At 39.8% G+C, this 14,415-nt stretch overlaps 1 protein-coding gene across 1 annotated transcript in view; it reads right to left on the bottom strand.

Moving 5' to 3' along the window:
• The window catches only part of DPYSL4 (dihydropyrimidinase like 4), a 225,749-nt gene that overhangs the window by 108,253 nt on the left and 103,081 nt on the right, over positions 1 to 14,415 (bottom strand). The window contains exons 5-7 of the mRNA XM_044056812.1: positions 13,870 to 13,931; positions 13,685 to 13,765; positions 3,588 to 3,656 (exon numbers count right to left, since the gene is read on the bottom strand). Of these exons, the coding sequence (XP_043912747.1) occupies positions 3,588 to 3,656; positions 13,685 to 13,765; positions 13,870 to 13,931 (212 nt within the window). The remainder of the gene's footprint in view (positions 1 to 3,587; positions 3,657 to 13,684; positions 13,766 to 13,869; positions 13,932 to 14,415) is intronic.

Raw genomic sequence — 14,415 nt, 5'->3', positions numbered from 1 at the left:
GGAAAAGGTGTTGACTGGTACTAAGTGATATCTGTATTTTGTCTAAATAACCCATTTTTTTCCCTTTTATAAACTTCCTTGTTCTCCCCCATGTCATATCTAATCCCCAACAAAACTGTTGCGTCTTACCTTATAAGTAAGGAGACTCATTAGCCTTTTTTCCACCATACTCTGCTAATACACACCTTTATATTCCTGAATAATCACAGTCTGCAATGTAACCTATCATTCAATCCATGAGTGCAAGCAAATCTCAGTTGTAGATGCTCTAACCATACATCATGCAGCCTTTCCTTCATATTATCTTCTATCAGTGCGTATTTTATTTTAAAATATTATATCCTGTCCTTATCATTACTCAAGCATTCATCACTTTACATCACAACTCTATGATCTAAGAAACCAGCAGATATATCCCAGCTACTACCTACTTTCACACACTGATTACCAAACAGTGTCTTCTCATACTCAAGTGCCCCCCTCTGTCCCTGTTTGCTCATGTGTTATCAATGCTTCTTTCTTCCCCATTCTGTTTTCCTAATAAGTAGTATATAGTTAAAATCTGCAGCATATACCACATCCTGCTGGATAAACAAATAAGGTCATATTGCCTGAGATGTATATAAAATCACTCTGCTCCTACTACATTTAGGAGAACTAAAAATCAATTTCAATCCTGTCAAATTATGAAACATAAGCTGTCCCACAAATTTTACAAATAATATACATCCCTTTAGTAATTTTATAGTTGTGATCATCATATCTCAGGTTGTATTGACTTGACCTTCATTTTGTTGACGATTGGGAATAATGCATTAAACTAATTTATCATTTATATGTCCTTGATTATGGTTCCCTGTCCCTCATCTGTTAGTTTTCTCTTTGATTCTTGAACCGTTACCCAAAAAGATACATTCCCATGCATAAGTTATTTATGTACTAGAGAATGGGTGAACTGTACATCAGCACCCTGATTGGAGAACAAATGTTCTCCAGCAGGGTATTAATGTACAAGTAGTGCCCAATGAAAACAAGTGTGCCTCTTTACGGCAGTATATCAAGCTACCGTGGAGCTCTGACTGAAAAAACTAATGGCTGCCATTATTTTATACTCATTAAGCAGCAGTTTAATGGTTTAGTGAGTGCAAAAGAATAAAGAAAAAAATTAAAATAAAAAAAATGTCTGTGTGTTTATGTCTGTGTGAGAGAGTGTATGTGTGTATGAGAGTAAGAGAGACAGATTAATTGAGCTATTATTTTGCACTCATTAATCAGCACTTTTGCTGTTTAGGGAATGTAAAAAAATAAATGAAACGGGAACAAAAGTGTGTATGTTTGTTTATGTTGCTTTCTGCGTGCTTGAGTGAATGTGCGCTTGAAAGCAGAAGAGACACTGTTTGTGTGCGTGTCTGAGAGAGAGACCGTGAGAGCAAGTGAGCTTTCCCCTAGCAGCAGCAGCATCAGCATCAGTTAAGAGATTTCTGTACCTCTCAACCATACCTTTCCAACTTTTAACACAAGAAATCTGGACAGAGACACAAATAATGGGGGAATAAAGGACCAAAAATAGAGATGAATTTTAAATATTGCTCTTATAAACTTAAAAAGTTGCTAGAATAGCAGGTTTTCTGTTACCATGCATTTTCTGAAGTAGAAGTGTATGCATGTGAGTGAGTGAGTGAGTGAGTGAGTGAGTGAGTGAGTGAGTGAGTGAGTGAGTGAGTGAGTGAGTGAGTGAGTGAGGGAGTGAGGGAGGGAGTAAGTGAGGGAATGAGATGACCACTGGCAGTAGCAGGGGTAAAAAGGTTTGCATACCTCTGGACCTTTCAGTTGATGAAATCTGGATAAAGCCTGCAGTAAAGGGGAAACAAATGCTCTAAAATAGAAACAGATTTTAATGATTGCCCCTATAAAATTACAAAGTTGCTTAAGTAAAGTATTTGTGTTAGCATGAATTTTCCTGAAAGAGAGAAAGAGAGTGATCTTCCTGTTAAACTCACATAAACCTTTTCCAAAGCTAAAAAAATGCATGTTGACTTTATTCAAATAATACTGTATCTCTGAACTGAAATGTATGTCATTATTTAGTAACTTCAGTCTTCAATGACTGCCAGCAAACCAAACAATTTAGGAGTAAGGGACCAAAAATAAAGTAAATACCTGGTTATTTTTGAAGTTTTATGCTTTGGATGTAAAATGCTTCCTCAAATACCATTAACATATACTACAGAAAGTTTGAAACATTAGGCGGAGGAACTATTTTACATCAAAAATATATTAAAAAATATATAATAATAAAAAAGTAAATAAGTAAAATACAACAATTTTACTTCTCTAAGATCAATAATGCCCTCCAGAGTGTGTGTTAATGTGCAATTAATGCCCTTACAGGGGTGTAGAGGCCCATTGCTGCAACTGGACATTAACACAGACATTGTCAGGCATTATTACTTGTTTAATTCATTTAATTACAATCAAAATTCTGTGGTGTTCAGTCATTCATGTGGTTGTAATTGATGGTCATATGTGAGTGCATGTGTGTGTGTGTGTGTGTGTGTGTGTGTGTGTGTGTGTGTGTGTGTGTGTGTGTGTGTGTGTGTGTTTGCATATAATATATGTGTAACATGTTGAACATAGTTGGTCTCAGCTGTACTTCATTTTACAAAACGTCTAATTTTGACATACTTTGGTCTCTTCTTGTAATACTAGTGTTTTTTTTTTAGTAAATCAGTAAGGACTGCAGTTAGTGAACAATGACAGATCCAAGAGTTTCAGACTTAATAGTATTCAAAAAAAGCATGCGGTGTAAATCCCATTTTAGCAACTTTCTCAGTTAAGGATAATGTTTGTTTTTGGTCCTTCTTCCTGCAGCGTTTTACAGCTTTCACTTTGGGTCTTGAACTAAGAAGGCGAGAGGTAAGGTGAAGATAGATTGCATTAGGTTACACAAAGTTTCTGACAGCAGTGTGCTGAGAAGATAAATTCCTCCTTGGCAGTCATTTGTGTATGTATTTGTTAATTTTCTCACAATCAAACATCTGAAGTATATAGTCACAGTTGTACAAGTGGCTATGATTGATGGTAGTGTGGTGTATGTGTGCGTGTGTGTGTGTGTGTGTGTGTGTGTGTGTGTGTGTGTGTGTGTGTGTGTGTGTGTGTGTGTGTGTGTGTGTGTGCATATCTGAAAATAATTTACTGAGGGAAACAATATTAGTGGAGTGACAGGTTTATAACCCAGCACCTACCACACCTCTAGAATAAACTTCCCCTGCATGCTAAGTAGTACAACTATCTTCCTTTAAACATAACCTAGACGACTGGATGATTGGATGGGTATCTACAAATTTTCTCTGGGATTTTCTTGTATGACCCTGCTTGAGAAAGGAGGTGGTAAGGTGTAAATGGTCATGAATTTTAGTGGCCATGGAATATATAACAAGTCTATGAAATCTATAATATTTAATTTATATAACAATCTATGTTTGTCTCCTATGTAGCAAAGGAGGGACAGTGTATACAAAAGAGGATAAATGTAGTAAGCCACTGAATTAAGCCAACAATGCATCAGATTAAAATATGATACATACCTCCTCAGGGTGGCTAAGAGCATGGCCTTCTGGTCCTGTAAATCCAAGTTCTAAGAATCTCTTTTGCTCCTGTTTAATAAAATTAAGAGACATCAAACCATTCTTACAGCAAAATATATTTGCTTGCTACAAAGAAATATGTAAATGTTGTAGAATTTAAAAATTATGGTTTGGAAATATATGAGTCTTGCTTCCAATATATGTGAGATGAAATAAAATACAGATCAGTTTGGCACTACAATTATAAAAAAAGAAATTCTGAGTTATAATTCTAAAACATGCAAAGCATGTTCCAATCAGAGCTCATGGTTCTGTCCAAGAAAAGAGGTGGACTGTCCCTCCCAAGTAATGGAAAAGAGTTCCTTCATCTAAAGGAGTTTAATATCCTTAAGTCTTATGCACAAATGAAGGGAAAAGACACTTGGAAATTCTTAGGTGTCTGCCACTGTGGCAGCACTGCAGGAATTGCATCAAGGTGTGGTAGTAAATACATCTCTAACTCTTGTGATTGAAATTTTGATGTATTGGTCAGTCTGTGTCACCATTCTCATCTATGATCATGAGCTTTGTTTAGTAACCAACAGACACAGCCAGACCATGATCAAGTGGGGCCCTAGGCAGGGTAATGAACTGCCCCCCACACACAGCAGCCACCTCCACAGTCATTCCAGTGTCCCATTTCTTGGCTATTTCTCCCCGTTACCATATACACTGTTCAAACCTAACAGTGTACACACTATTTTCTTCTAGAATAATTACAGATATTTGGATTTAATTTAAACATTTTAATACAGTCTGACAATGAAAACAAACTAAGTGTGAACAGTAAACTTCTCCCCCCTTGAAACTCACAATCATTGAAACATCACTGAAACCCACATTCAGAGAAAAATGCACCTGGCCAATGGCAGATTAAGTTTACCTTTGGGATGTTTTCAAACCCTAGGGCCCTTGTATACATTTTTAGGACCATGCATACATGCATGTGTTCTTTGATTCACTTTCCTGATTTTATTAAATTATATCCCTTGTATAATACAGCACAAGTTGTTAGTGTGTGTTTTAAATTATTATTAACCAATAATGACAAAACTGTCCAGTTCAGAACATTTCAAGCATAAAAGGACAATAAAAGGCACTTGCTCACTAAAGCAATTATATAAGTCAGCACTAAAAATTAAAAGCACTACACCCTCACTCCCCACTGGCCCTTGTTTTCAATTATTAAGGAATTCCCAATATTATTCTAGCATGTCCAAAGGTCAGTTGTCAATCTCCTCTCCGGTCCAGCTGGTGAATCTGGGAATCTTGAGGCAATGTTACAACTGCCTCATGTACACAGACAACCCTCTCCTCCTCCCAACAAATTCCAACACATGTGAGAGATGCAACCATATAGCCAAACTGGAGGATAAGCTCTCTCAACTCAGTACTGGCATAACCAGTCAGGAGGAGAAGGAAACCACACTCACTACAATTCCAGTCTCACATAGACCTACCACGACAGCAAACCAAACACATAATCACACAAAAACATACTCAGAGGCTCTAAATAAAGATGTGCCTAAGCAGCAGAGACCTCCAAAGCAGACACCCAAGCAACCGCTACCCCAAAACAAAACACGTGCAACACATATCTCACAAAGCCAGTGTGCCAAACAGTCACAGCCCTAAAGACTAAACAACACACCTGATACACTTGTAATAGGTGACTCTATCGTCAGGCACACTGACGTCCCACTCACCAGGCTGAACAAGGAGAGGGTCATGGTGAGCAGCCTGTCGGGCGCTAGGATCCGCCACATAACACAAGCACTCAGGTCACTCCAAGGCAAGTACAAATATGACTCAGTCATTGTCCATGCTGGTGTGAATGACCTGAGACGTACCTCCCTGGACTACATGAAAAGAGACATAAAGGAGCTCTCTGAGCATGTAGCCCAGGCTGGTATGACCCTGACCTTGAGTATCATCTAACCCTCACCAAGAATGATGCCACAATATGAAGAAAGATGATCAATTTCAACAATTGGCTTAAGTACTGGTGTCATTCAAAGGGGATCCAATGCCTGTCAGCTTGGGATGATATGCTCGACAAGCCACGATGCTTCACTAGGGACGGCTTGCACCTGTCACCCCTGGGCTTACAGATATTGGCAAAGGCTCTTGCTACCGCCAAAGTGCCTTTTTTAGGCAAGGCTCAAAAGACAAACCCGCCTCCATAGGTATCACAAGGGATAAGAAACTAAGAGTAATGCTACTCAACGCCAGAAGAATAAACCTCAAGATGCATGCACTCAAAACTCTCCTTAGCATGGAGAACATCGATATCTGTGCAGTAACAGAAACCTGGTTCAGGGCTCCCGAGAGCACCCCAGCACTACCAGGTTATACCTCATACCATGCTTTTTGGCCCCAAAACTTGGACCGAACCACAAAAGGAGGGGGAGTATCAATATTCATCAAAGATACCCACACCTCCATGTTGGTGGCAAAGCACGAAGCATCAGAGACTATCCATGTGCAACTAACAGTGGGTAAAACTGCCTTCCAGTTTATAGCCTGCTACAGACCACCCTCCCAAACCCAGGAACCCCACTCGGCCTTCCTGAGAACACTGGAAAATATGAAGGTCTCTCCAAACACCATTATATTGGGCGACTTCAACTACCCAAACATAGACTGGGAGCATTACTCTAGCTCCAACACCCTAGCCCAAAGATTCCTAGACTTTATAAACTCAAATGCTATGGAACAACTTGTTACCACTCCCACAACAGGGGAAAATATACTGGACCTGATCATCACCAACATGGGGACTCTATGCTCCAGATCAGAAGTGTATCCCTCACTGGTAAGATCAGACCATAAACTAATCTCACTGGATATTCACATCCCGATCCCACCCCCTGCCCAGAAAACCACAGTGAAAAACTTCTCTAAAGCAAATTTCACACTCCTCAAAACCGAGGTGGAATCCTTCAAAGCCCCCGGGCCTGTGGCAAATATGGCCCAGACCACAGAATCCTTTATAAACGCATTCTATGAACACCTTCAGGAATGCATGGATCATGCGATCCCAAATAAAACCAAGACCCAATCCTCCAAAGGCAGACGTCCTGTCTGGTGGACCCCAGCCATAAACAAACTATACAATAGAAGGAGGAAGCTACTAAATGATAGAGCAAAATCCCAAAAAGGGAAGGCATCACTGATCAGTATTAGCAAAAAACTACGGGCACTCATAAAATTGTCTAAGGCCAGCTTCGAGAGAAAAATTGCACAGGACACTAAGGATAATCACAAGGCTTTCTTTAGTTATGTTAGGTACATGGGTGGTAATTCCCTGATATGCTCAGAATTAGTCCAAAATGACAAAAAATACACTGAACCCACAGACATTGCCAACATCCTAGCTGACAGGTTCAGCGCAAACTCCCCCCCACCAAAAGGGAAAATATCTATCCCAGCAGAGTGCTGCCCCCCTGACATCTCAGATGCTCAGGTAAGAGCCGCCCTCTCCAAAGCAAAAAACACAGCATCAATGGGACCAGACGGTGTCCCGGGCTGCGTCTTACATGAACTCCAAGAAGAGCTAAACCGAAACATAAAACTACTGTTCAATCTCAGCCTTACTACAGGATATGTGCCCAAAGAGTGGCGTACAGCAACAGTGGTCCCTCTCCATAAAGGTGGTACCTCAACAGATCCTGGAAACTATCACCCCATAAGCCTGACTAGCTTGGTCTGCAAAGCTATGGAAAGGATCATCATGGACCTCATAAATAAAGATATTGGGGACCTACAGACACTGGATCCTACCCAGTTCAGCTTTGTTGAGGGCAGATCCTGCCTCTTAAACCTGGTTGATTTCTTTGAAACAGTCACCAAGGCGATTGACGAGGGGAAGGTGGTCCACACAGCCTACCTGGACCTCGCAAAAGCCTTCGATACATCCACTCGGGCATTATAGATAAGCTCACCAGCTTAAATATAAACCCCTATGTCACTAGATGGATTGCAAACTGGCTCAAGGACAGAACCCACATGGTTAGAATTGCTGGAGCCATGTTAGACTCCAAACCAGTTACAAGTGGTGTCCCACAAGGCTCAGTCCTGGGACCTCTCTTGTTCGGTATATATTTCTCGGAGGTACAGGCCAACACGGAAGGACTGTGGCTGACCAAGTTCGCAGATGACTGCAAACTGGGTGCCATAATAGACTCTCCAGCCAACACAAGCATCCTCCAAAAGGGCCTCATAGAAACAGACAACTGGTGCCAGAGCCATGGCCTCAAGCTAAATGCCAAAAAGTGTATAGTCATCCCCTTTGGCAAAAACAAAGTGCCCACAAATTACCACATAGGTGGTAATCCATTAAGTACAGAAGAAGTAATTAGGGACCTGGGGACCCAAGTTGATAGCAATCTCTCATTTGACAACCACGTGGCCAAAGTGGTTAGAAAAACATTTTATATAGCCCACCTAATCATGAAGGGATTCACATCTAGATCAGGAGAGGTCATCGTGCCTCTTTACTCATCCCTCATCAGGCCCATAATTGAGTACAATGCCCCTTTTGGGATGTACCTTACCAGACACCTGCAGCAACTGGAAAGACCCCAAAAGTACCTCACCAAGAGGATCAAAGGGCTCAAACAGATGCCATATGCTGCCCGGTTAAAGAAACTCCAGCTCTACTCAGTGGCATACCGCCTGTTCAGAGGCGATCTGTGCCTGACGTATAAAGCCATGTCCAACCCGGAATTAATGGACATGCTGCACCTCAGAAAATCCAAATCCCATTGAGCTACGCTCGAGACTTGAACCTAAGCACTGAAATAAATAGGACATGCTGGAGGGACAGATTCATAACCCAGAGGCTCCCTTCACTCTGGAATAAAATCCCAGTCCAGGTTAGGCAGAGTCCCTCATTGACTCTCTTCAAGAGGAATCTTGATGAGTGGATGGGAGATCGTAGGTTTACCCCGGGTATCACTTCTGTGTTACTGTTAGACAGAGGCACAGTATACTAACTTCGAAAAAGGGCATAGCAGAATAAATTTAAAATGGGTGGCGAAAGCCAAACACATTCTGGCTAGGCTTATAAATGCCCTAGGGCAGATAGCCTAGTATGAACCTATGAACCTATGAACCTAAAACTCATGTCATTACAGTCCATCAATATCAGTAAATCCAAAAGCAAATGGTGTATGGGAAAATCAGCCACTGGTGTGTAAAAACACAAAAAAAATGGTAAAATTCAAAACCCGACCAGTAGTCCACAGCAAGGATAAGTCCAAATAAGTTTAATGTGGTCAAAATAAAACTCAGATAAGCGTTTTCGCATATAGCTTCTTCAGATCTAACTTACAAGTAAAACACATACTACTTATAGTGAGTCATTCAACAATGTATCCAGTCAAATCCAATGCATCCTCAGGTTGCTAAGTGCTACATAGTCACCAGCGCTCATCAAATAACATAACATAACATAAATTACATATAAAATGTGTCATCAATAAATAGTTAAAAATGCAAAAAACTGTTTAAAAATGTTAAAAATTGTATCTATTGATAAAACTGAATCACAATTAATTAATAAAAAATAAAAAATATATGTGCAATAGACAAGCATATGAATACTTTTGGGGATGAACATGAATTTAAATTTGAACCAAGATGTTAGAATGGGTGATTTGGTTAACAAGACATATCAAGCTGAGATGAAATGGATCTTTAGACTAGGGGCACATTATTCCCCTGGTTTAAACAAACACATTTCAATACAACCTGCACTGACAGCCAGGCCTTTAAGCAAGAAACATTAGCTCATGAGATAGCTTAGACCTATCACATGAGGTGCACTTAAATACATTATTAATTATCATATATATATATATATATATATATATATATATATACATATATACATATATCTATATATATATATATATATATATATATATATATATATATATATTTTTTTTTTTACACACAATATTTTCATATATATATATATATATATATATATATATATATATATATATATATATATATATATATATATTATTTTATATTAATTAATTGTGATTCAGTTTTATCCATAGATACAATTTTTAACATTTTAAACAGTTTTTGCATTTTAACTATGTATTGATGACACATTTTATATGTAATTTATGTTATGTTATTTGATGAGCTAGTGATTATATGTTGCATTAACAGCACTTAGCAACCTGAGGATGCATTGGATTTGATTGGATACATTGTTGAATGACTCACTGTAAGTAGTATGTGTTTTACTTGTAGGTTAGATATGAAGAAGCTACATGCGAAAGCGCTTATCTGAGTTTTATTTTGTCTATATTAAACTTGTTATTTGGACTTATCCCTGCCGTGGACTACTGGTTGTGTTTTGAATATCAGTAAATATGCACAATCTCTCAGAAGTAAAATTCATCTGAATAATTCCACATTAGATAGATCTGTAACTAATGAAGATGTTGCTGCTGGCAAACAACTTTATATTTAAGTGTTTCATCTACAAATTCAGTGACTGCTGTCCTTGATCAATAAATTGCCTATGCTACATTAAAAAAAATATTGGTAAGCTGGTAATATTTCCCAGGGAAAAAAAATTGCTGGGCCATTGCCCAGACTTTTCCATTTTCTCCACTGAGGTGCAATCTCGGAGTTGGCTTATTTAAGTAGGGGGGTGAAGACCCCCATTTTATTTTGTCAGTGGATTTGTGTTTTTTTTTTTTTGGAGCAGTGATTGTATTTCCTGGGAAAAAGAATCACTGTTCTGTATGTTCGATATTGTGTGGTTTTGGTCTTTAGGTGTCGATGTAAGAGCGTTCACTCTTTTCAACATTCGACTTCCTAATATAGACCCACATACAAATAAATATATATATATATATATATATATATATATCATCATCTTCTTTCAGCTGTTCCCGTTAGGGGTCGCCACAGTGGATCATCTGTTTCCATTTCTTCCTCTCCTCTGCATCATGCTCTTTCACACAAACCGCCTGCATGTCCTCTCTCACCACATCCATAAACCTTATCTTAGGCCTTCCTCTTTTCCTCTTACCTGGCAGCTCCATCCTTAGCATCCTTTTCCCAATATACCCAGCATCCCTCCTCAGCAAATGTCCAAACCAACGCAATCTCGCCTCTCTTGCTTTGTCTCCGAACTGTCCAACCTGAGCTGACCCTCTAATATACTGATTCCTAATCCTTTCCATCCTAGTCACACCCAGTGCAAATCTTAACATCTTTAACTCTGCCACATCCAGCTCTGACTCCTGCCTTTTCCTCACTGCTACCGTATCCAACCCATATAACATAGCCGGTCTCACTACCCTCTTGTAGACCTTCCCTTTCACTCTTATTGGTACCCGTCTGTCACAAATCACTCCCGACACTCTTCTCCACCAATTCCACCCTGCCTGTACTCTCTTCTTCACCTCTCTTCCACACTCACCATTTCTCTGAACTGTTGATCCCAAGTACTTAAACTCATCCACCTTTACCAACTCTACTCCCTGCATCCTCACCATTCCTCTACCCTCCCTCTCATTTACACACATATATTCTGTTTTAGCCATGCTGACCTTCATTCCTCTCCTCTCTAAAGCATATCTCCACCTCTCCAGGGTCTCCTCAACCTGGTCCCTACTCTCACTACATATCACAATGTCATCTGAAAACATCATAGTCCACGGGGCCTCCTGTCTAATCTCATCTGTCAACCTGTCCATCACCACTGCAAATAACAAAAAGGGCTCAGAGCTGATCCTTGATGTAATCCCACCTCCATCTTAAACGTATCTGTCACTCCCACCGCAGTCCTCACCAATGTCACACTACCCTTGTACATATCCTGTACCACTCTTACATACTTCTCTGCCACTCCCGACTTCCTCATACAATACCACAACTCCTCTCTAGGCACCCTGTCATATGCTTTCTCTACGTCCACAAAGACACAATGCAACTCCTTCTGACCTTCTCTTTATTTCTCCAACAACACTCTCAGAGCAAATATTGCATCTGTAGTGCTCTTTCCTGGCATGAAACCATACTGCTGATCACTAATCATCACCTCCCTTCTTAACCTAGCTTCCACTACTCTTTCCCATAACTTCAAGCTGTGACTGATCAATTTTATCCCTCTGTAATTACTGCAGCTCTGCACATCACCCTTATTCTTAAAGATAGGTACCAAAACACTTTGTTTCCACTCCTCAGGCATCCTCTGACTTTCCAAAATTTCATTAAACAATCTGGTTACAAATTCCACTGCCATTTCTCCTAAGTACCTCCATGCTTCCACTGGTATGTCATCTGGGCCAACAGCCTTTCCATTCTTCATCCTCTTCATAGCTGTCCTTACTTCCTCCTTGCTAATCTGCTTCACTTCCTGATTCACTATCCCCACATCATCCAACCTTCTCTCCCCACTTGTGAGTACGTTTCCCTCACTGTCCTTTATCACCCTTACCTGCTGCACATCTTTCCCAGCTCTGTCCCTCTGTCTAGCCAATTGTTACAGGTCCTTTTCTCCCTCTTTAGTGTCCAGTCTCTCATACATCTCTCTATATGCCTTATCCTTAGCCTTTGCCACCTCTCTCTTTGCCATGTGCCTCATCTCCTTATACTCATGTCTACTTTCTTCATCTCTTTGACAATCCCACTTCTTCTTCGCCAGCCTCTTCCTCTGTATACTCTCCTGTACTTCCTCATTCCACCACCATGTCTCCTTGTCCTCCTTCCTCTGTCCAGATGTCACACCAAGCACCTTCCTAGCAGCCTTCCTTACTAGCTCTGCTGTAGTTACCCAGATATTCGGTAACTCTTCATTGCCTCCCAGTGCCTGTCATAACTCTTCCCTGAACTCCACCTCACAATCACCCTTTTTTAACTTCCACCATTTAATCTTTGGCACTGCTTTCACACTCCTCCTCCACTTCTTGATCACCAACATCATCCTGCAGACCACCATTCTATGCTGCTTAACTACACTTTCCCCAGTCACCACTTTACAGTCTCCAATCTCCTTCAGACTGGCCCTCCTACATAGGATATAATCCACTTGTGTGCATCTTCCTCCACTCTTGTACGTCACCCTGTGCTCCTCCCTCTTCTTAAAATACATATTCACCACAGCCATGTCCATCCTTTTCGCAAAATCCACAATCATCTGACCTTCTGCATTCCTCTCCTTAACACCATATCTACCCATCACTTCCTCATCCCCTCTGTTCACTTCACCAAAATGCCCATTGAAATCCACTCCAATCACTAGTCTCTCACCCTTGGGTACACTCACCACCACTTCATCCAACTCACTCCAAAATTTTTCTTTCTCATCCATCGCACACCCAACGTGTGGAGCATATGCACTAACAACATTCATCATTACACCATCAATTTCAAGTTTCATAAACATCACTCTATCAGACACTCTCTTCACCTCCAAAACACTCTTGGCATACTGTTCCTTTAGGATAACCCCTACCCAATTTCTCTTGCCATCCACACTATGATAGAACAATTTAAACCCACCTCCTATACACTTGGCCTTACTTCCCTTCCATCTGGTCTCTTGCACACACAATATATCAACCTTCCTTCTCTCCATTATATCAGCTAAGTCTCTCCCTATACCAGTCATACTGCCAACATTCAAAGTTCCTAACCTCAGTACTACACTCCTAACCTTCCTCCTCTCTTCCTGCCTTCGGGCATGCCTTCCCCCTCCTCTTCTTCTTCGGCCAACAGTAGCCCAATTTCCATATATATGCAAAAAAAAAACGAGCACAAAACACTGATCTCAAAAGATCAAAGCTAAAAAAGTAAACGTTTTTAAAAATTATTTTCTGTAGGGGGCTTATCTTATGCATACTAACTCTGAGATTGCACAACAGTGATCTTGCACTAACACACACAAACACAATTAATATATAATTATAATCTGCTATTTATGCTTATTTTGACCTAGAAGAAAATTTTACATAAGAAATCTCTTTATAAAAACAGTGTTAAAACTAGGTAATGACAGCACAATATGGAGTAGCATTTACCTCCTGGATAATGTCACCATTTTCAGCATGAACTTGTGCAATAGCACCAAGGTCTGTTATGATGTTAAATATTTCATACATCTATTAAAGAAAAAAAAATCAGACAAAAGAGGAAATGTGTCATTGCAAAAAATGTAAAACCAACAGAAAATAATTGTCATTTTCATCTGTGACAACAGTTTTACCTGGGAATCTGTGCATTGGTATTTATCTTTGTAACTCATGAAAACTAAAAATGAGTTCACACCTAGAAAAAGATGAAAAGCAATAAGTTAACATTTGCTAATGATATACAAGAGAAATATAAACAGGTATGTCATTAAATAGACGCAACTTTTCTTTTGGCCTCCATTTTGATATTTCTGAGACTGAAGGAAGTATAGCTGTTAACCATACTGTTTTGTGTCAACCAGACTGTTTAAAAATTACGTGCAAAGACCTGAGATGAAGTGCAAAATCCACATTCCATTTTCACCTTTACCACACCATGGCTGGACTTGGGTGGAAAATCGGTCTTTTTCTTCACCAAAAATTGCAATTTTAAAGAAAAAAGTATTTTAAAAATGTTTGCCACATAAGCCATTATGTTTGCAATTTTCCTAGCTTTTGTTTGGAAAAGCAGTTTCATGGACAATGTGATAACACATTAGAGAGCCTAGAAGGTTCCTGTTCTGGCTCCTCAATTTAGCTGTATTGAAAACGGTGTGCTTTCTGTTTTTTTATCCTGAAAC

Source organism: Protopterus annectens, chromosome 14.part0 (genome assembly GCF_019279795.1).
Source record: "Protopterus annectens isolate FY-2018-M chromosome 14.part0, PAN1.0, whole genome shotgun sequence".
In the NCBI taxonomy this organism is placed as follows: domain Eukaryota; kingdom Metazoa; phylum Chordata; order Ceratodontiformes; family Protopteridae; genus Protopterus; species Protopterus annectens.
Note: the sequence above shows the minus strand (reverse complement) of the source record. Positions and strands in the feature narration are given on the sequence as shown.